The 20862-nt window shown below is 37.3% G+C and overlaps 1 protein-coding gene across 6 annotated transcripts in view; it reads right to left on the minus strand.

Moving 5' to 3' along the window:
* Window positions 1–20862, minus strand: part of SLC4A4 (solute carrier family 4 member 4) — a 345822-nt gene that overhangs the window by 9928 nt on the left and 315032 nt on the right. For all 6 annotated transcript variants that reach the window (XM_055315262.1, XM_055315259.1, XM_055315265.1 and 3 more), the window contains 5 exons: window positions 16418–16596; window positions 15171–15243; window positions 7001–7069; window positions 4037–4210; window positions 2236–2397 (listed from right to left, as the gene is read on the minus strand). In XM_055315262.1, coding sequence (XP_055171237.1) covers window positions 2236–2397; window positions 4037–4210; window positions 7001–7069; window positions 15171–15243; window positions 16418–16596 — 657 coding nt within the window. The remainder of the gene's footprint in view (window positions 1–2235; window positions 2398–4036; window positions 4211–7000; window positions 7070–15170; window positions 15244–16417; window positions 16597–20862) is intronic.

Genomic DNA, 20862 nt, shown 5'->3' on the forward strand with positions numbered 1-20862 from the left:
AATAGGTTGGAAGCCAACCCTTAATCATAGCCTACCAGGCAAATCCAAAAATGACTGAGTGGCTCAAAATATTGGCAAGCCATAATTTTCACTATTTCTGCTCATTAAAGTTCTGTAACCACCATGCCCCTGTGTGGCTCTCTTTATACATGGCCCCCAGCATCGTGATTACCAGCTGAACACTAGGAGAGCCACCCTCCAAATATAGAGCCCCCAAATAATGAGCTTGTCAACACAGAGAACTTATTATACACATGTACTCTAAATTGCCTGCTTGAGTTCACTAAGACAAATACTTAAGCTTGTTTTTTTGAAGGGGGCTGGAGGAAGAAGAGAAAAAGGAAAAGAAAAGAAAGAAGTATCACACATTATCTTCAAGAAATCTGTTGGAAATACAGAGCTGGAAATGGTAAATATCATTAATGAAATTGCCTAAATAAAATACAATTTACTAAACATTGAAACGAAGAATTAGAAGAACTTCTCAGGAGCTCATTTGATCCAACTTTTCACACCAGAGAACACAAATTTAAAAATTCTCAATAGTTGATATTTTATTTTTTTTTCTTAAAAACTATTAGAGATGAGGATTCTATAATATTAGTTCATATATTACCAATATGTAGTAAAGTTTAAGTTTGGTGTCCATGTACATAAACTGCCATACTTGTTTTGAAAATTCAAGATGAAATATTACTTTATTTATGTCGATATTTCAGTCATTCTTTTTTTCTCTTTTTTTCTTGAGTGGTCTAGAAATTAATTTCAAATTTTGATTTCTATTCAACGTCTAAACATATTCTTTTTAACAGTGTACCCTAATCTGTATTGTAATTCAAACACAGTTTCTTTTTCTGTCATCCCTGGAAACATAAAATCTATACACCTGTTCTCACTGAAGATGGATGATGACAGTCACAAAAACTCCGAGACTCTTTTTCTCTTTAGCTAAATGTACCTCATATATTTAGCCTCTTTTTATTGAATCAATTTATCTGAAATCCAATTTTGTCTGTTGCCTTCCCTCACTGTACTATTTCTAAATTCTCCACAAAGAATACAATCAGACAGCCTGACCAGCTGGAAATAACCAGACGGGCCTGGATTGGAGTTTTGGCTTTGCCACTATGGTTGTATACGCTTAGAAAAATGACTTAACATTTCTCATTCTAAATTTTCTCCTGTAAAATAGGAACAAAAACATGTACTATAAAGAGCTCTTATCAAAGTAAGGACAAGTATGCGTGATCAATCAAAATGATCAAGTACAGAGTAGACACCAAAACCTAACTGTACTCTCACTTTAAGACTGTATACCAAGGGATCCAATTAGAATGGGGACACTGCACTGAGTAAAATCCACAACAAATCTTCACCTAGGAAATGTCACTTTGGCAGTCCTTTCAAAAGGCTACTGGGATAAACCCATGTGTGTATTAAATAATCCCAGCTGTTCCCCTAGTTCTGATCACAGAACCCTACTGGAGCACCTGTGAAATGGTCTCCTAAATTTAAAAAAAAAAAGGCAATAATTTTATTTCTCAACTTAATCACCCAATTGCAGGAGGGTCACCTGGACTACAGAACTGACTACTACAATTATGTAAAAAAAAAAAAAAAAAAAAACACCTAAGCTCCAATTGCCTTTCCTTTTCATTGAAGGGTTACAGAGAAATTACCTTAAATCATGGCAAAGTTCAATGTGAGGAGAAGTACAAGAGCAGAGAACTTTGGTTGAAAGCCTACTCCAATGAAAACATAGATCACAGGAGGTGAAGTCACAGGTATTTGTCCACATCAGGCTTAAAATTACATAAAACTGAATTATTATCTCAAATTTAAATCCTGGATTACCAATAGTGAACCAGATAGGGTTATAACATTATGAAGCAAATTTCATTTTTATCCGAGATATGGGAAATTAGTTATTTAGATGTGGTGGGCCTTTTTTTTTTTTTTGGAAGTCATTTTACCACTATTAGTATATTAACAGCTACAGAAAAACTTTGGAAAATATAAAGAACTAAAGAAAGAAAATGAAGGGCAAAGGAAGGTGAAGGTAACACAGCCAGGTGAGTATTGTTGGAACTCAGCCATATATCTCACATAAAGGATTTTACACAGACACACACACACACACACACACACACACACACACCACACACACGTTTCACATATATTTTTTTTCACGTTTCTTTCTTTAGCTTTACTTTGGAATTTTGGAAAGTTCCTTACATCATCATTATCACTGTCCAGACTTCCTTTCTTCTTTTTCTTTTTCTTCTCATCTTCCTTCTTCTTCTTGTCCTTTTCTGGAATGACATCATCGAGGAAGCTGAGGTCATGTTGGGAGAAGAGGTAGTCCATGCCTTTTCTGACAGCTACAAGTGCCAAGATCTGAAAGGATAAATATAGAAAGTATGAAAGAAGCAAAGTCAGATGAAGTCATAATAAGTATTGATACCACTCTATGAAAGGCAGTAGAAATCTATCATGTATAAGGCTAGAGTGTGATAGAACTCATCTTGCTTATATGGATTTATATTAGCTGGACCATAAACATTTTCTTTATGGGGAAAGTGGGTCATGAAAGTCTTAAGTAAAACTTACTTTGTTCACTGAAATGTATGATCACATTCAGTTAGAATGTCAATGTGAAATTATTTTTTAAACCATTTTTTTCCATGTCAGAATTTTAATAAAATGACTGAGAGTTTAAAGATTAAAAAAACAACCTGCATATGGTTTATGATTATTCAAAATTAAAACAGTATACAGGTTTTTGAAAAACAGGAAAATCTGTACAATGTACAATATGTTACATCTACAAAGAACTAACTTGTAATGAGGCAGTACTTGAGTATGCTAGAGACATTTATCTACAGGGCAACTTCCGTCACTACTACAACCAGAAAACATACAGTGTGTCAGAGGCTGTGCTAAACTCGTAGGCAGTATTTTCTCATTTATTCCCACCACAAACTCAGAAAGTAGATATTATGATCTCCATCTTACAACTGAGGAAATCAAGGCTTGGAGACTTAAGTATGTCATCCAAGATCACAAAGCCAGGTAAGGAAAAAAATATAATAAAGGGCCCCAGCTGTCTGCCTCTAAAATCAGTATTCTTAAAATATATATCTTTGATTCTATGAATTGCCCTTGAAGAGTAACTTCTAAAGGGACATCCAAGATGCCTTTGCTCAAGAGTAAAATTAGTATGCACTAGGATATAAGAGTCATGACTTTGTCTCAAATTAAACAGTTGTGTTTATCCTCATCACGTTCTATGTCCGTTTCTTCATCTCCTAGAGAAATTAACAACATCGGCACTACTGATATGACATTATTGTTTTGTGATCAAGTAAGAGCTCTAGAAAGATAAAAAATACTTTATAAAGGGAATGCATTTTTCAATTATTATTTACCACAAGCAGTAAGTGATTTACTGGACATATTTCAAAATTTGCCCAGGTCTAAACTTTGTTTTCCTGTCTTTAGCAAAACTAATAGGTAGACTATATCAATAGGCAAACAGGAGTCATTTCTCACACTCAGTGTGTTTTTCAGTAAGTGGATAGAGTTTAAGGGAAAAAAAAGGAGATGGAACGATCATAAAAAAGATATGACTCTACAAATATCACTAGTATTTTACATCATTCTTTTCCTGCTTCCTTGGAGAAAAAAATACAAACAAATATACATAAGATAAAATAATAACTCTGGCTAAGAGTTAAGAGGAGTTTTATAAGTAATAAACTATGTCTGTATATGAAAATTCTGTTTCTAAAGCTGTGGGAGAGACAGATAGACCTGAGGCTGACTTGGTGACTTGCGTCAAGTGTATGCATGTGCATTTTCTTGCACATGACCATAGATGTGGGAACCTTAAATTACAACTAATCAAATCAAAATTATTTGGCCAAAGCTGGAAAAAATGAGAACCACACAGAAAAGACACATGTGTCTTCTATATTACAATGACAAATGACATTGGTATGACTTCATGGGTAGGTTCAAATAAAGAAGTCCCTACCATGACTGGGAAAATGATAGCAGCCACAGTTGACTTGAGGATCCAGAGCAGAGCTAGACACAGCACCTGCAGGAAAGTGAACAGGTGGACTCTGCGCAGGGGGACATGGCGCAGGTAGATAAAGTCTGGCTGGTGCTTCAGGGGCATCAGCAGTAGCTTCAGACGATCCATGAACTGGGGAGGAAAGGAGACGAGAGGACAATTGTATTACTTCAAGAGCTGATTACACAAACCCATTTCCACAATGCCTAACCAATGACCAGTGATTTATATTCTATAATTTAGGCAAGCAGTGTCCTTTGCAGAGGACCCTGGTCAGGGAACACAGGAATTTAGTCTAGCACAGTAAGAACATATTAGGAATCTTCCAATTCCTATTACTTTGCATAGATTATTATGCAGACATATGAGATACAGTGGCCACCAAAAATGAAGTCACAAAGCCAAATATAAATTCTAGGTATTCATCTCTTTTTTACTATCTGAGTCTCTTCCAGAGAGAGAATCTTGTGAATAGTTTCACAATGAAGGAAAACCTCGGGCAGCCCCGGTGGCTCAGCGGTTTAGCGCCGCCTGCAGCCGGGGGCGCGATCCTGGAGACCTGGGATCGAATCCCACGTCGGGCTCCCTGCATGGAGCCTGCTTCTCCCTCTGCCTGTGTCTCTGCCTCTCTCTCTCTCTGAGTGTGTCTCTATGAATAAATAAATAAAATCTTTTTAAAAATGAAGGAAAACCTCTAACTCATGTATCTTACTCTGTTTCAGTCACCTTAACTGGAAGAAGAGAAGGTGCTACTTTAGACATTTCGGGGATGTTTCAAGGATACAAAGGAAGTATCCAATTTGAAAATGGGAATGCACTTATATTTTCATAAATTCCACATTTATCTGCGGCACGACTTAACTAATAACATTCGGCAATTCATTATCATTTCTTTTCAAAGAAAAGCCATATGACGATTACAATGAGTTTCAGAGTGTCCAACAACTAGATATTTGAATCTAGGAGAGGCTATCACAGTGTTGTGCTGAAACAGGTACTAAACTGGCTGCCATGCCCCTCCGTGCCCAGGTGCCCTGCTTCAAAGATTAACTGCTGAGTTTACATGGATGATGAGAAGAATGATATTTAGGTAACTACCCTAGGATCTTTTAAATCAAAGATACTCAGTGAATATCTGCTGAATTGAATTATTAAGTAATAAGACTCTGGCATAATATCTCCGCTTTCTTTCCAAAGGAAAGGGAGAAATGTACAGTAAGCTAGACTACAACAGACAAGCTTCTTGGAAGCTATTTCCTATGTAACAAACTTTCTTTCTCCCTCTAGGCCTATTTTTGACTGGAAGGGGTCTTGCTGTTTATAAAGATTGGGTTACAACATTTTTTGCTAAGTCAAATCTTGACAAAAGGTCTAAAAGTGGGAGAATCAACAGAAAAGGCACTAAATTAATTAATTAATTATTATTAATTAATTAATAATTATTAATTAATTTTCAGCACTGCAGAATTTAAGAAATCCACTGGCTGTGCCTTTAGCAAAGGATTTTTCCCCCATCACTATGAAATGGCAATTTTTGCCTTCTATTTAATTTAATAAACACGTGCTGAGCTCCAACCATTAGTGAAGCCCCTAGAACACATAAATCAAACTTCTGATCTAGACGGATCTACTAAGGAAAAAAACCCAAAACAACAACGACAACAAAAAACTATTAGTTTGGGAGCCATATTAGTTTCATATTTTTTTCATTTAGAGGAAAAAGGAATATTTACAAAGTCAGGTAAAAATATTTTTTATATATTTGTACTGCCCAAAGTTTCACAGGCACAGTTAAGCCCCCATTCACATTCATCTAGTCCAATCCACAAGCACCATCTTGTATTTTGTGACAAATATCCAAATGGTGAAGAATTTTACTCAGAGGGGACCTAAACAGGGGAAAAATAAAATAGCCTTTTCTGCTTTTGGGGGTCTGGCCACCTGCCCAGCTCTATCTGACTCTAAAACCAAATTAATCTAAATTCAATAAATGAAAGGCAAGGACTATTATGAAGGGGTTTAAATAAATTCTTATGATGGTCACAGAACATGCAGTCTTTTCCCATTAAAACATTAGTAAGTGCTAAATAAGGCTACAATTAACAAGGTGCCAGAAAACAGCAGAAGTACTTCCAGTTTCCTGGTGCCAATTAAATTAAACCTCAATTGAAAGACAAAGTCCCTCACAAAGTTTTTCCTGGTGATTTTTTTTTTTAAAGGGGCCGGTTCTACCCAAATTGTGAATAGCTGAAGTTTTGGACAAAAGTAGCACTAAACCACACTGACTTTATTCTTTTCTTGGTGCAGAACTTTTGATCACTGATCTCAGCCATGTGAAAAGCAAATCAAATAATAGCCTGTTCTTAGTATAGTTTAAAGGCAAATGGATAAACAGTATCCTGAGGAACACCCTGAAAGGGTTTGATTTCCTTCTTGAGATGAAGGAAGGAAAGAAGGAAGGAGGGAAGGGAGGAAGGAGGAAGAAAGGATCATACCTCTCACTTCCTTAGTTAAATGACCTTTAACAGATTATTTCAAGAATGGGTACATTTGACAGCGTTTGTTAGCACAAATTAATTTTGTTAATTAAATCATAAATAAGCAGAGAAAGTAGAAAACAAATGCTCTATCATCTATGACACAGTGCTATATTCTCTTAGACGTACAATATAAAAAATTCCACAATTCTATATGCTACTCAGTGCTCATCATGATAAGTGCACTCTTAATCTCCTTTCTTGGTTTCACCCATCCCCCCACCTACCTCCCCTCTGGCAACCATCTGTTTGTTTTCTGTAAATATACACATTTTAAAAATCCAGTAGTTAATGAGTAGCACTTTTTGCCAAAGATTTGTTACTGGACTACTCTTACTACTAGAAAAAAACCAAGACTATACTTAGACTGCTATGGAAAACTCACCTGTACACCGTTAAGGGACGCTACCCCCATATACAGGAACACGCCATAGAGTACAGGCATGGGGATAAACTAGGAAAAAAAAAAAAGGAGAAAGGTTAAAGACAACAATAATAAAAGCAGTAATAAAGAAGGATAATTTAAATAAAGGCCAAATCTGAAAGTAAACAATAGGACATAATAATACAGGGACCTCTAATTAGTGGGCTTTACTCGTCGCTGCTAAACTTCTAAGCTATACTTGAAACAAGTGGAGGGAGACTTTCAACTTTTATTTGATGCCTGCATTTTTTTTTAAAGCAATGAACATGTATGACCTCAAAAAAAATTTTTTAATGGGGAAAAAAAGTTTGTTTCCCTTTCCCCTTAAAAGGAATGATTATGTAAACCAGATGTTTGCAGGAACTGAGAGGTAGAGAAAGGTAGACAGTTGCTTCGCTCCTGAGACCAAGTTCCTTTCCAACAGTCTGTTGATTTCTTCCTTAATAATTTTTGCCAAATGATCTATCAGCTTGGTGTGTAAATGCCTCTTTCAATTAAGCAAACATGAAACGGCTGTCCCCTTTCTTCCTCTCAGGAATATTAAGAGGACTAACTAATGAGAACACTGCTTGAAAGGAGCATCGAGCATACGGAAGCAATTAATTACACACATGCAGTAGTACACATTTTTAAAAAGTGAATTAATACATTTTCATGAATTAATTAGCAAGAGTCTTTTACAATAATACAAAGTGTTTTAAGAATGGGGAAGTTCCAATGCAATGTTCCTTATGTTTTATCTATTCCTAGACCTTTGAAATGTCCTTAGTACTCTAGAAACTAAGCAACTCAAGGATGATTCTGTTTCTGGGAAGGCTTTTATTTGAACAACAAAGGTTCTCAAGCTTGGATTCTGAAAAGAAGTCCAAGTAATTTCGGTTTTCAAAAACCACAATCAATTAAGTTCAATCTTACCAAATCTACATAAAGGAGGCTTTGTAGCCAGGAAACAGTATGATTTCAGAGTAACTTTTAAAGAACTATGACATGTATTAAATGAAACACAATTTCTATCAGTCTCTCCTTGGAATTACCTAAAACAGTTCCGTGTCTGAAACCCTTGTGGTGACTACTGGAGAATCAGTAAATTCAAAATATGTCATGACTATCTCCAATTGTTATTGGCTAGCTACAAGAATCGTTAAATTTATATGTAATACATATCTTCAGTCACATAAAATATCACATTCTTCTTCTAGAAAAAACTAGTAATTGTAACATAGCTAATTTGATCTTGACTTCAGAAAAAAATTATTGAACATTGAATGTTGAGAAGGTAGGAGGAGCAACAGTAAGAGTGTTGGGAAAGCCAAGTGTGCTGTAATACCCTACAATCACCACAAAGAGGTGAGCACATCACATTCAAGCCACTTGAGTTTTGACACGTGCCTCTATTTCCTGTAGAATGTACATATTTCCATTCCTCTGTACAAATTGACCAAAAAATAACCAACAAAGAAACCATCTCACTGCTTTAACTCATTTTTTAATTTTTAAAAATATCTTTTGCAGGCAAAGGCACTCTCATTTTTCTTTAATATATGATGATTCCTTTCTTGTCATTTCATTTTTAATTTCTTGGGAAGGAAAGAAAGGCAGAAGGGGAAAAGAGAAGTATAGTTCTCTTATATTTGGCCAAGTAGTTAGAAATCCTGTGGTAGGTACTTTTAATCTGAATAAAGTGTTTTTTTTCTGGCTTGAAAGAAGGTAATCACAAAGGTGATACTGAGCTTTAGCTCCACCCCTCCTCTAAGTTTAGCTAAATATTTTCTCTAATGTAATTCTAGCATCAGAATGAAGGAAAGTTGTACCATGGTGTTGAGGTCTATGCTCTCTGAATTTATGCCAGATTTCACCAAATCTACCACCAAATAAAATCAGAAGGTACCATTAACTCAGAATGGTGTATGGGTAGGAAAACAGCTTTAGAGATGATGATGTTTTTTTAAAAAAAAAATATTCTTTGGCGAAAAGGAAAATGGCACATATATGGAAGTCTACTGATTCAAACTTTTGGTCACTTTCAATGTAATACAAACATCTTAAGAAATGCACCATTTTCTTTAAGATAGTGCAGTGTGTCTCACTAAAAATCTTTGAGTTTGGAAATCTTGATGAAATCTGACAGAATTACTGGGTTAGAGGATATTTTTTATTGGATTTGGTTCAGGAGTATATCAAAAGGTCAATCCTTAAAAATCCATCACAATAGAATCATTCATCACAATAGAAATTTCCCAAAGGAAGAAAAAGAAGAATGTTTCAAAAAGAGATGTGATCCTATTTTAAGTTAAATTAGCATAACATACATAGCAGTAGCAGGTAGGCATTTTTATAAAGATGGAGAAATTAAAACACAAAAAACTCAAGGTATACTAAGATTATAGGTATTTCAAGAATTATCAAATTATGCAAATAAAATTATATAAATAAATATAGCCAGAAAACCAAAAAGCCCAATATAAATATTATGCTTTTAATAAACATTAAAAATGAAAAAGTAAATGCTTGATTTTACAGCCAGATAGAAAATTATAATAAAGTCAGTGAAGATTTAGCATACTCAGACTATGTCACCAAATTTTTTAAATTCTGACAAATGTAGTTCCATTCTTTTTCACTTGGCCCTCCGTTTTGATTTCCTGATAGTGTTAGAATATTCCCATAAGAAAAAAAATGTGAAAGGATAAATTTAATAAGAAAGATAGATGGTACTTGCCCACAGTGCAGAATTCAGTACAGGAGTGAGGCCTCCCAGCAGGATAATAACCACTGTGTGTGTGCCTATGTGCATGCGTGCATGCGTGTGTGTAAAACTCAGAACGAGGTACTGATTAAGAGCATGGAAGCACAGAAGTTGGACACCTCTGGGTTCCAATTCTGACTATACCTGTTGCAGAACTCTGAATTGTCAATGTTTATCCTCAGTATTCTCACATATACGGTGGCTACAATAAAGATTATATAATATATAAGATCTGGTTCAGGGACTGGCTCATAATAGATACTCAAGAAATGATCAATGTGGTACCGATGTCATTATTAGCATCAGGACCTTCACTGGCAAGTGAGAAGCCTGCAACTGCCCAGCACTGCTCCCTCTGGTTCCTCTGTGGGAGGGGGTGGGGGCAGGAGGAGTATAGGCCAGAATGATGGCTGCAAAGGTCCGACTCGAAACCTCGGTTTTCTATATGCTCTACAATATTGTCCTTTCTACTATAACAACTGTTTCCAGGGACACATTATTAAAATCACATCCAAATGCCTTTAAGCCTTAAAAATCTGGAACCATAAGGAAGCTGCCGACTTGCAATCTGGTCCCTAGTCACTGAAGAAACCATGGAGTCGCTTATGATGAAGAGTTTGTGAAAATGCCACATTTCTCTTTACATAAGAGAACTGGAAATTGGATCAAAGAAGCTGGGGAAGATCATCTCATGGGAAGTGAAAGTAAATGAGCTCTTTGAGGGCAATACTGTTTTATTTTAAAAGGCAATAAACCACGATGGTTATGAGGTCAGGCTTTGGAGTTAGAACTGCCTGAGTTCAAACCTTGGTTCTACCATTTAAGAACTTTGTGAGTCGGCAAGTCATTTATACTTTTTTTTTTTAATCTGTAAGATGAATGCAATTATACATATATTTTTCACAGGTTTTATTGGACAACTAAATAAAAACAGTCTGTGAGGAGTTCTTGGTCTAATGCCAAACTTCCAATAAATGGGAGCCACTATTACCACCACCATCATCATCCTCACTACCATCTCTCCTTGGTTCCCTGTTACTGAGCAGAGCATGGGGCACACTGTAGGAGCTCCACAAATGCTTGCCAGATAGAAATTCAGTGCTAGCCTCCACATTTCAGAACCCTAAACAAACCTGAAAGACAAATTTTGGCTACACCTCACATTAAAGATGAACTAATTCAAGCAAAGGCAACAGAAGCAGCAGTGAACTTGACTTGATCTTTATTTCTTTAAGTTTGTCAAAAGAACGAAAAAAAGTCAGCTCTAGGAATAGTCTTTCATCTTGCTGCTGCTCTGTGGTCTCCCCTCATATCCTCATGCAGAACACTAGCTGCACAGGCAGGGTTTCTGCTGCAGAGACCCAGACCTAAAGTGCATAACTGGCCTGGGAAGCCAGTGCTTCCTGTTTCCAAACAGTTCCGTGCTCAGTCCTGATGGGGTTTGAGGCATGCATGAGTGCAGCTGGCCAGGGTCACAGGGTAGCCCCATGAACTTAAAGCTATAACACACTATTACTCCTTATGTTTTTCCATGTAAAAAGACTGACTTCGGCAAGGTCAAATCAAAGTAAGCCTCCATAAGGAGGCACAGAGAAAAGCACCCACCCTGCTTACAGCAGGGAGAAAATGACATCTGAGGCCCCTAGACCTGTGGGACTGGGGGGTTGGGCAGGGAAGGCGCTGAGCTGCGTCATTTTTAAAAAGTGAAAGGCACATATTTCTCTTGATCCCGGTTCATTTGATCTGCCTTTCAAAGGCCGATTCTTAAGTAAAAGCATTCTCTAAAGTTGTCCTCTGTTCTTTTAAAACACACATAAGTCAAATGGTGGAAGAAAAAGATTCCCTCCTCCTAAGTAACCCCTGATACCTCTCTTTCTGTGTGAATTCTGAGGTTAATTGTTAATCCTGACTCTTACTTAGTCATTACTTAGGTGTTAGTTAAACTATACTGTCATCTGCTTCTTCCTGTATTGACTTTTTACATGAACTACCAAGAATTCTGTGGTGAATGCTTCTAAGTTACCCAATTTCAATGGTAAGAAGGTCTTGATCTGAAATGAGCTAATGTGATGATTCCCGAAGTAAAGAATAGTTCTACTCATCAAAGTCTGGAATCACAATTGTGAATGCTGGACTATTTTATTCTTGTTGTTTTAAAATCTAGGCTTCCCCCAATATGTTGGAAGCTATAGTAATAAAACAATTTCATTTCCCACACTTTGGGCACAAACACTGCCTAGTAAAAATGTTTGCTGGACCACCTTTTTCATTGATTTTTTTTTTTTTAAGATTTTATTTATTTACTCATGAGAGACACACACAGAGAGAGAGGCAGAGACAGAGGCAGAGGGAGAAGCAGGCTCACTGTGGGGAGCCTGATGTGGGACTCAATCCTAGGACCTGGGTATCACCACCTGAGCCAAAGGCAGATGCTCAACCACAGAGCCACCCAGGCGCCCCTTTCACTAATTCTTACAATGACTCTTTGCATTGACTCAAAGTTGCCAGATGGAAATACCCATAATTATAAACCTTAGCAGCTGAACAAAGGTGAACTTAAGGAAGGTCAAAAGGAAAAGCAAGCTCATGCTCATTGATCCCTTACATCTCTCTTGCTTCTTTCTCAATATTCTAATCTGTTCCTGCAAATACTCAGGTGCTTTGCATATCGGGGCAAAAAGAATCATTGCAAAATAAAGAACAAAAGGGCTTTCACCTTTAATTCCTCTGCAGCCACATTTGGGTGCAGGGTTAGAAAATAGTTAGGAAGAGGTGTTGTTGAAAATGTGAGTCTTGCATCTTTTCCTAAAAATAGCAATTTATACAGTATCTGTTCTCTGTGTCCCTTTGGGATCATACACGATTACTCAGCTAAAAAAAAAAGCTTTTAGGGATCCCTGGGTGGCGCAGTGGTTTGGCGCCTGCCTTTGGCCCAGGGCGTGATCCTGGAGATCCGGGATCGAATCCCACGTCGGGCTTCCCGTGCATGGAGCCTGCTTCTCCCTCTGCCTGTGTCTCTGCCTCTCTCTCTGTGTGTGTGACTATCATAAATAAATAAAAATTAAAAAAAAAAAAGCTTTTAAACACATCTGAATTTTATGAGTTAGGAATTTACACTGTGTTAATGAAAAGACATAATACAAAAATAAAAGAAAAATGGGTGGGGGCTGATGGGCTAAAGGGTTCATCTGAACAGATGAAAAGATTTCTATTATGCCCTACTAGTAGCTAAGCACTAAGAGACCCCATAAAAAACTCTGCAGTTGTGTCATGTGAGCCCACCTTTAAGGAACCCAGGGGCAAATTCATTCCTATATATCCTCCCATAACATGAGGTCATAAATGCCTGCAATGACCTCTCTAAAAATGGATCTGTCCAGATGAGGTTCCATTGCCTGTGTGGTCGAAAGCTGTCAGACTTTTCCACCAGTTGATGTGCTGGTGTCGTGGGGCAACAAAGGAACATAAAGCCTTTTGGTAGTGGATTTGATGCTATGAAACTCAACTTCAAACCTACCCTACAACTTGCTTTGTATAGGCAAAAGGGATCATAGATTTCCCTCTGTCCCTGAAAAATGTTAAGACCCAGACTCTCTTAAGGTTCTTCATATGTGACCAGAAACAACTTTTTTGAGGTTACTTTAAATTTTATTTTCCTATATGGTATGTGAAATGCATATTCCTTCATGATTCCTGCCATAAATTAATTAAGCCAGTTAACTGACAGTGTGGAAACCAGGGATAAGAGATGAATATTTAAATCTTTCAACTGTTTACCAAGTATTTTATGCATAATGTATGTGTTCATCTAAATACTCTGAGGGGCAAAACCAGTCTTAATCATAGGCTAAGAAATTATAGTTTCACTTTCCTCAAATTCATCTGAATGGCAATTGACTTATAAATGTGCCAGCTTGAGAGAAGTGGAGGACTTTTGCCTTTCCCTCTGTGTACTTCTGTATTGTTTCAATTCTTTTTTTTTTATTTTTTTTTATTTATTTATGATAGTCATCAGAGAGAGAGAGAGAGAGAGAGAGGCAGAGACACAGGCAGAGGGAGAAGCAGGCTCCATGAAGGGAGCCCGACGTGGGATTCGATCCCGGGTCTCCAGGATCGTGCCCTGGACCAAAGGCAGGCGCCGAACCACTGCGCCACCCAGGGATCCCTTGTTTGAATTCTTTACAAAAATGTACTGCTCCATCACTTGAATTGTATAGTTAAGCATCTTAAAAATCTGAAAAATGAGAACTGTTAAGAAATAAACAAAAACTGGGGTGCCTGGGTGGCTCAGTCAGTTAAGAATCTCCCTTTAGCTCAGGTAATGATCCCAGGGTTCTGGGATCAAGTCTCACAACAGGCTCCCAGCTCACTGGGGAGCCTGCTTCTCCTTCTCTTTCTGCCTGCCATTTCCCCCTGCTTGTGCTCTCTAATAGATAAAAATCTTTTAAAAAATAAATAAAATACACAAAAATTTTCAGAGACAAATTTGAAAGGATATTAACAGTGGTTGTTTATAGCTTCTAGATCTATATAGGTAATTTTATGCTTTGTATGTACTGTGGTGCAGAGTATCAAACACAAATTATCAATAATTGACCAGTATTGTTATATAATAGAAGAAGAAAATGCTTGTGTCACAAAAAAAGAAATGGAAGCTCCATGAAAGTTAAACCTGCTCTTTTAACCCTATCTCGTCTTCTAAATAGGTATTCTCATAGGGTTCGTATTCATCTACTTTCGCAGATAGTCACCCCATCAATCAAAGCTACATATTTGACTCTTGACTTTCTAAAAAATCTACCATATAATTTTTTTCTTCTCCAGAAGTTCATTTCTAAAGTTTTTCTTGTCAGAAATCAGTAATTTTACTCTGTTCTCCAGGCCTTCTGATTCAAAGAAAATAGAAACGCAGTCAGCAATAATAAAGAATGGAGAAAAGTTACAAAATGATCATGTTATCCAGGAGTCTGCTGTGTGCATGTGCATGGGGGGCAGTGGAAGCAGGATTTAGGAACAAGTAAATGGAAAATAATGGGAAGAAGGGATACAAGGGGAGTAAGAAACATAGTGAGGAGGGGCAAATCAATTGACTAAACTGTGTGGAACTACCATTTGCATAGGTCAAAAAACCTAAATACTGGTAATTTAATGTGGTTCAATCAAATAACTACAACAATAATAATAATAACTAATAATAGAAGGAGTGAAGGAGTGAGAAGGACATCAAAATGAAAGTTTTTAAAGTCCTCAAGTCCTCATTCTACTGACCCCTGCCCTCAGTGTGTTCCAGAACTGATGAGAATCTTGCAGATAAGGAATTCTACTCTTCACATTACCTGTCAATGTACTGAGGAGGAGAAAGAGGTAAATATTTCACATATTTACCTTCAAGATGGGAGCCATAAAGACCGACAGACCAGTCAGGATAAACACAAGGGTTCCAGTGACTCTCTGTTCCCTAAAATCAAATAAAAAGATTACCAATTTACCTCTTTTTTTTTTTATAAATATGCTCTTGTCTTTTCACCTTCCAAAAAGATTATCCATTGACCAAATTAATGTTTGACGAAAACAGCAGATGTATTGATATCTTATAGAAATTAATACCTCAAGGACAGCATATAAGCTCAACATAACTATAGAATTCTCTTAAAACTATTGTATAATGTGATTTCAATTCAAGAAAAAGTGATAAAGTGATTCTGTTAAATCCTTTGCTCCTTTAATAATAATAATAATAATAATAATATAATAATAATAATGTCACTTGCTCTTAGTCCATCAATTCCTGGCCTCTTTGAAGCCCTTATTTTTTAAATGACTTGTACTGTTGTGTAATTACACCTTCTTTCACAGGAGACAGATATTACATTGTCCTGCATTCTAATTAACAAACAGCTCAGGGAAATTTCATAAGTGCTATAAATCCCATCAGTCTAATTTCCAAATCTACAACAACAAGAGTACTTTTTAATAAATAGGATTCCCATCCAACACCCCCTCCCCCAGCCCCCAAGAAATAATCACCCACTGTTGTGGCGTGGGAAACAATGGCTCTGTCCTGCAAGCTATTCACTCAAGCACTTAGAAGCAGGGTTTGCTATAAAAAGTTTTCAACAAAGTATAAAGGTCTTAGACAAGTCCTTCATGGCTACCCAAATTTAACAGCTGGAGGTCAAGGTTTCTCAGTGCTTATGGGGACAGAAAATGAACTGGAAAATAAGAATTCCTTTCCCTTTGTAGAATCTTAAAAATCACAAGGAGTCTCAAGAGTTTTGGGGAATCTCAGCAGAGCTGAAAGGTTAAAGGGTTTTGCCTTTACACAGGATTGTCATAGAGTAAGTACCATAGCACCGAAATAAGCTGCATGATGAAGAAAATGAATGAGCTGTTTGTGCTTTTATGTTGCATCATTTAGCCTTCATTAATCAAAAATGTTTTATGTAAAATAAGAAGTGAACTCAAAAAATTATTGAAGACTTTTTAAGGAAAATTTAGTCCTTTCTGGAACAGCAAGTACAGGAATAAATTAATCATCACCAGCCTTTCCTCCTCCCATTCTGCCCATTTCCTATGGATGACACATTGACATGGCATGATGTGTTTTGCCATTTTCTTCTGACTTAACGTACCTCACTCCTAGAAACTTTGGTTGTTCTCCAGGGGCAGAAGTCTCTGTCTCCATCTTCAAACTGTCGATGTGAGCAATGGAAATGACAGTAGCAGCCACATACCACGGAAGAGCCATAAAAGAGCACACCACCATGAGGATGGCCACCCAAAAGAGATCCAGGTGATATCCAGCTCCTTTCTGTACAAAGAGGTAACAAAATCATATGGAAAAAAAATACTCATCTATCTTGTCCAATTTCCAGATGGGAATTAAGATTACCAAAAAACCTCAACTCACATGGCTTGCTAAAAATATCTACTTCAAGGTAAGTTTTTCAAGTAAGAGAACTTTATCTTCCTCATATTATCCCCCTAGCAATTAAACACAGAGCTGCCACATGACACGTCCTCTAGCTTGATTGAGGTTGCAGCTTACGTATCATTTGCTTGTTAGTTATCCTCTCTGTATCCAATTTTATAATCAGAAAAATGGAGACAGACATCTACTTTGAAGCATTATTATGACCATTCAGTGAAGAAACAGAGGCAAAACATCTTACAGGAACTTAAAAGGTAGTGGTTGTTGCATAGTAGGAGCTCAGAAAACAGTTATGATAGCTGTGGTGGTACTGGTTATTGTTAATACAAGCACAAAAAGCACCTTAAAAGCAGGCACTAATCCTTCTCTGTTTGACTGTCTAGCAAGAAGTTGTTCACCTAGACAGTATTCAGCATATGTAGACCAGAGATCTGAAAGCAACCTTGAGAAGTTACACGTAAGATGACTTCTCACCTTTCACAGTATATGAAAATAATTGTTCAATAACCTATTCAACATGATCATCAAGGTAATTAATACACCCTTCATCAGAAGAGGCTGATTTCAAACACTGTCCAATGGTCACAATACCATTTATTGACTGGAAGAGCAGACGATGTAACAAAAGGTCTCTCCCTTTTACTCACTATATAGTGTTAAATCTGTCCACAATGTTATTCTGTGGTTATATTTCTCTGCTCTATTTATGAAGAAACCAAATGCTTAATACCCCTACGGAGCCTGAGAAAATAGAGCAGTCCAATTTCACAGCATGAAGCAGCAACACCATGAGCCAGCATATGACCAATCTGAGGGAATGGAGATGTTGCCTTTAAAAAATGAGAATGTAATTTATACTAGAAACCTGGTGACTGTTATCATGCAGATCCAATTACAGTTAGTTAGAACTCTGCTCTCTTCTCACTGAAATGCCAAGATTTCACCGCTGGCTCACAAACATAGGTCTAATCATGTTCTCAGAGAACTCATCATAGGCAAGGGTTGACACAAGAAAGAAAATCATATACTGACTCTGTCCACATTTGACTATGAACAAAAGTCTCCTTGGGAGACAAAGGTTAATATATATTCATAAAAGCAGTTCATTTCAGTACAAATGGTTGGAAACCATAGGGTTTGAATTGGGAGTGGGATATGGTAAGGGAAAGGAGAGCACAGGGTGGAGATTAGCTGAAATAAACTTGTTCAAGAATTACTAAGGAGGTGAGTATCATGATATATCTGGGTCTCAATCATTCCATTCCTTGAACAAATATTACTACCAATTTATTAATAGGCATAATTCTAGGTGGTAATGGCATATCCGTGAATGAAACAGACAAAAACTCCCATATGCATGGTGTTTCCATTCTACTGAGACAACAATAAACAACATAAGTAAACTGTAGACTTTACAGTATCTTAAATAGTACTAAGTACAAAGTAGAACTATGAGAATTTGGGCTTGTAGGCTGAGTGTAATGGAGGCCACTGGAGGGTTTTAAATGGAGGAGTGACATGACTGGCTTATGTTCTAAACACTATGGCTGCTGTGTTAGGAACAGACTAAAGAAAGTCAAGAACAGTAAGACCAGTTAGGAGTTAGGAGGTTGCTGCCATAATCCATACAAGAAACTGTGACATTTAGTGCTGGAGTGTTAGCAGTCAAGATGGCAGGAAGTGTTTGGATTCTGACTACACTTTAAGGTGGAATCTATAGGATTTGCTCATCGCCTGTGAACATGTCTTATGTCCTTGCTGTAGACCACTCATGATCTGGCCTCTGTTCACATCTGTAGCCTCATCTTTCACCTCTCGCCGGCCCAGATCCTATATCATGGCCACTTTCAATCACATACAATTCCTTCAATGTATCTTTCATACTAATGCCTTTGTGTCTTTGTCCATATAGTACCCTTTCCCTGGAATAATGTCTACTCTTCCTTCCTTTTACCTTGAATCAGTCCTACTCATCCTTAAGACTTAAATCAGCCTTTCTATTATCTTTTAGTTTTCTTGCCTCAAGCCAAGTGAGATGGGTAAGTCCAGTTAAGTTATATTTCCTTTTCTATGTTCCACTATTGCGTTACACTTTCCTTCACCCCAGCACTCACCACACTGTTTTGAAATTATGTGTGTATTTATCAGTCTTTGGTACTAGACTATCCTGAATACTGAAGTAGAGTTCATGGAGCATACTCAATTCTCAATTAACATTTACCAAAAAACGAACCACAAATAGCATGTATACATTTACCAAGAAAGAACCACAAATACCATGTATACATTTTTCTGAGTAGCAAATATAGACTCTTAATCAGCCATACAAAAAATTAAAACTCGATTTGTTAATTGGTAGAAATGTGAATCGCCTGGAGGGGGGGCAGTGGACAACGGCTAGAAATGTTAGTTTTAAGCCCTATATAGACTAAACCACTCAAGACTATATTAGAGGTACCATCATGGTAATTAATGGACAGGATCCCCAAATCTTGGCATCAAGGAAACTGTAATAACTAAGGATGTACACATTGCCTAGATCAATGGGTCAAAAGAATAGTTGTGGGAAAAGTCATGTAGGCTACCATGAGCCAACTCCATGCTTTCTTGCTCTATTTCAACAAAAACAATTTTGAACAAGATATCCTGGAGACTAGCAAAAAGGGGCCACATAATACAAAGAGGGTGAAATGAGGATTTTAGAAAGTAGAATACAAAGGAAACTATGCAAAACCACCAAAATAAATAAAGGCTCTGGGAGAAAATAATTATAGATACATAATTACTGTGTGCCCTGACATCATTCTCTTCAAAAGTGTCTTCCTTTCCCTCAACCATGTTGAGACTTCTTAATACTGTTAAGAGGAAGGGGAAATCATCAACATGACCTGAAGGCCCTGGCAGGTCTGCCTCTGTGTGGTTCCCTCTCCATCCTCAACTCTCCATCTCTCAGGGCAACCACACTGGATTATATCAGGCATTCACTCTTGTCAGGTTACTTCTCTTGTAAAGCCTGTACTTACATAGCGATTCCTGTGCCAGAATGGAAGCTAGCCACATCTAGCTAATTCCTACTAATGCTTTTAAAAATCAGTGTAAGTTCCACCAGTTTAGGAACTCCTTATAGTTCCTAAAGTAGGTCAAACGCTCTCTTATAGATTCTTAAAGCACTATCTCCTTCCTTCACAGCACTAGCCACATTTGCAATGTCATATTTTGCATGATTATTTGAATTATACTTCTCATTCTCATGGGCCAGAAGCTGTAATGAGAACAAGGACCATGTATGTTTTTATTCGCCACCACTGAACTCCCAGAACCTGGTACAGTGCCCATCATAGAGCAAACACTCCAGATAAATGTTTGTTGGGTAAATGAATAACATTCAATGGCACTCTGCTATATCCTAAAAGGAAAAGAATAGATAATATATAATTGTTGTCCTCAAATGGCTTACAATGTAGTGTTAGAGCTGAACAAATCAAGAGGCATTTGCCATACTATGGTGTTCTATATTTGGGGTGAGCTTGCATGGTAAGGTGCCATGCAGAAGGAGTACTAAACCCAAAGTCAAAGATGGTATTCATAGAAGGTAGTATTTAAGCTGAGTTCTAAAATGTGAGCCATAAGCATCTGGGAGGCAAGATATGGAGAAGTAGGAGAAATAAACTAGGCAAATAAGCCACCATTTTGAGGAAAGAAATAGAGTTGATGCATAGGAGGAGATGGGAGAGGTAGGAAATAAGGCTACAGAAGTTAAGAACTTTAATGTTTTGCTAAAGACTTTGGAATTTTTATCATAAGAGCAAAGAGAAACCATTGAAGGCTTTTAAGGGCGGCAAGTGATATGATCAGATATCTGTTTAGAAGAATGGCTCTGTTGGTTTGCAGAGGATATACTGGAAGTGGTCAAGACTAGAGGCAGAGAGGATGGATGTGACAGCATTGCCATAGTCCAGGCCGGAGATAGCACAGTTCCAACTAAAGTAATAGGATAGGGAAGGACAATGGACAGATGGGACAGATTAAGGAGACTGTGAGTCCAAAGAGGGAAAAGTAATGAATTTATTTTGCCAAATTTCAATGTTTGAGGCTCACAATGTCTATCTAGTACAGTATCCTACATACAGTGAACACCGGAGACAT

Source organism: Nyctereutes procyonoides, unplaced genomic scaffold (assembly GCF_905146905.1).
Source record: "Nyctereutes procyonoides isolate TBG_1078 unplaced genomic scaffold, NYPRO_anot_genome, whole genome shotgun sequence".
NCBI lineage: Eukaryota > Metazoa > Chordata > Mammalia > Carnivora > Canidae > Nyctereutes > Nyctereutes procyonoides.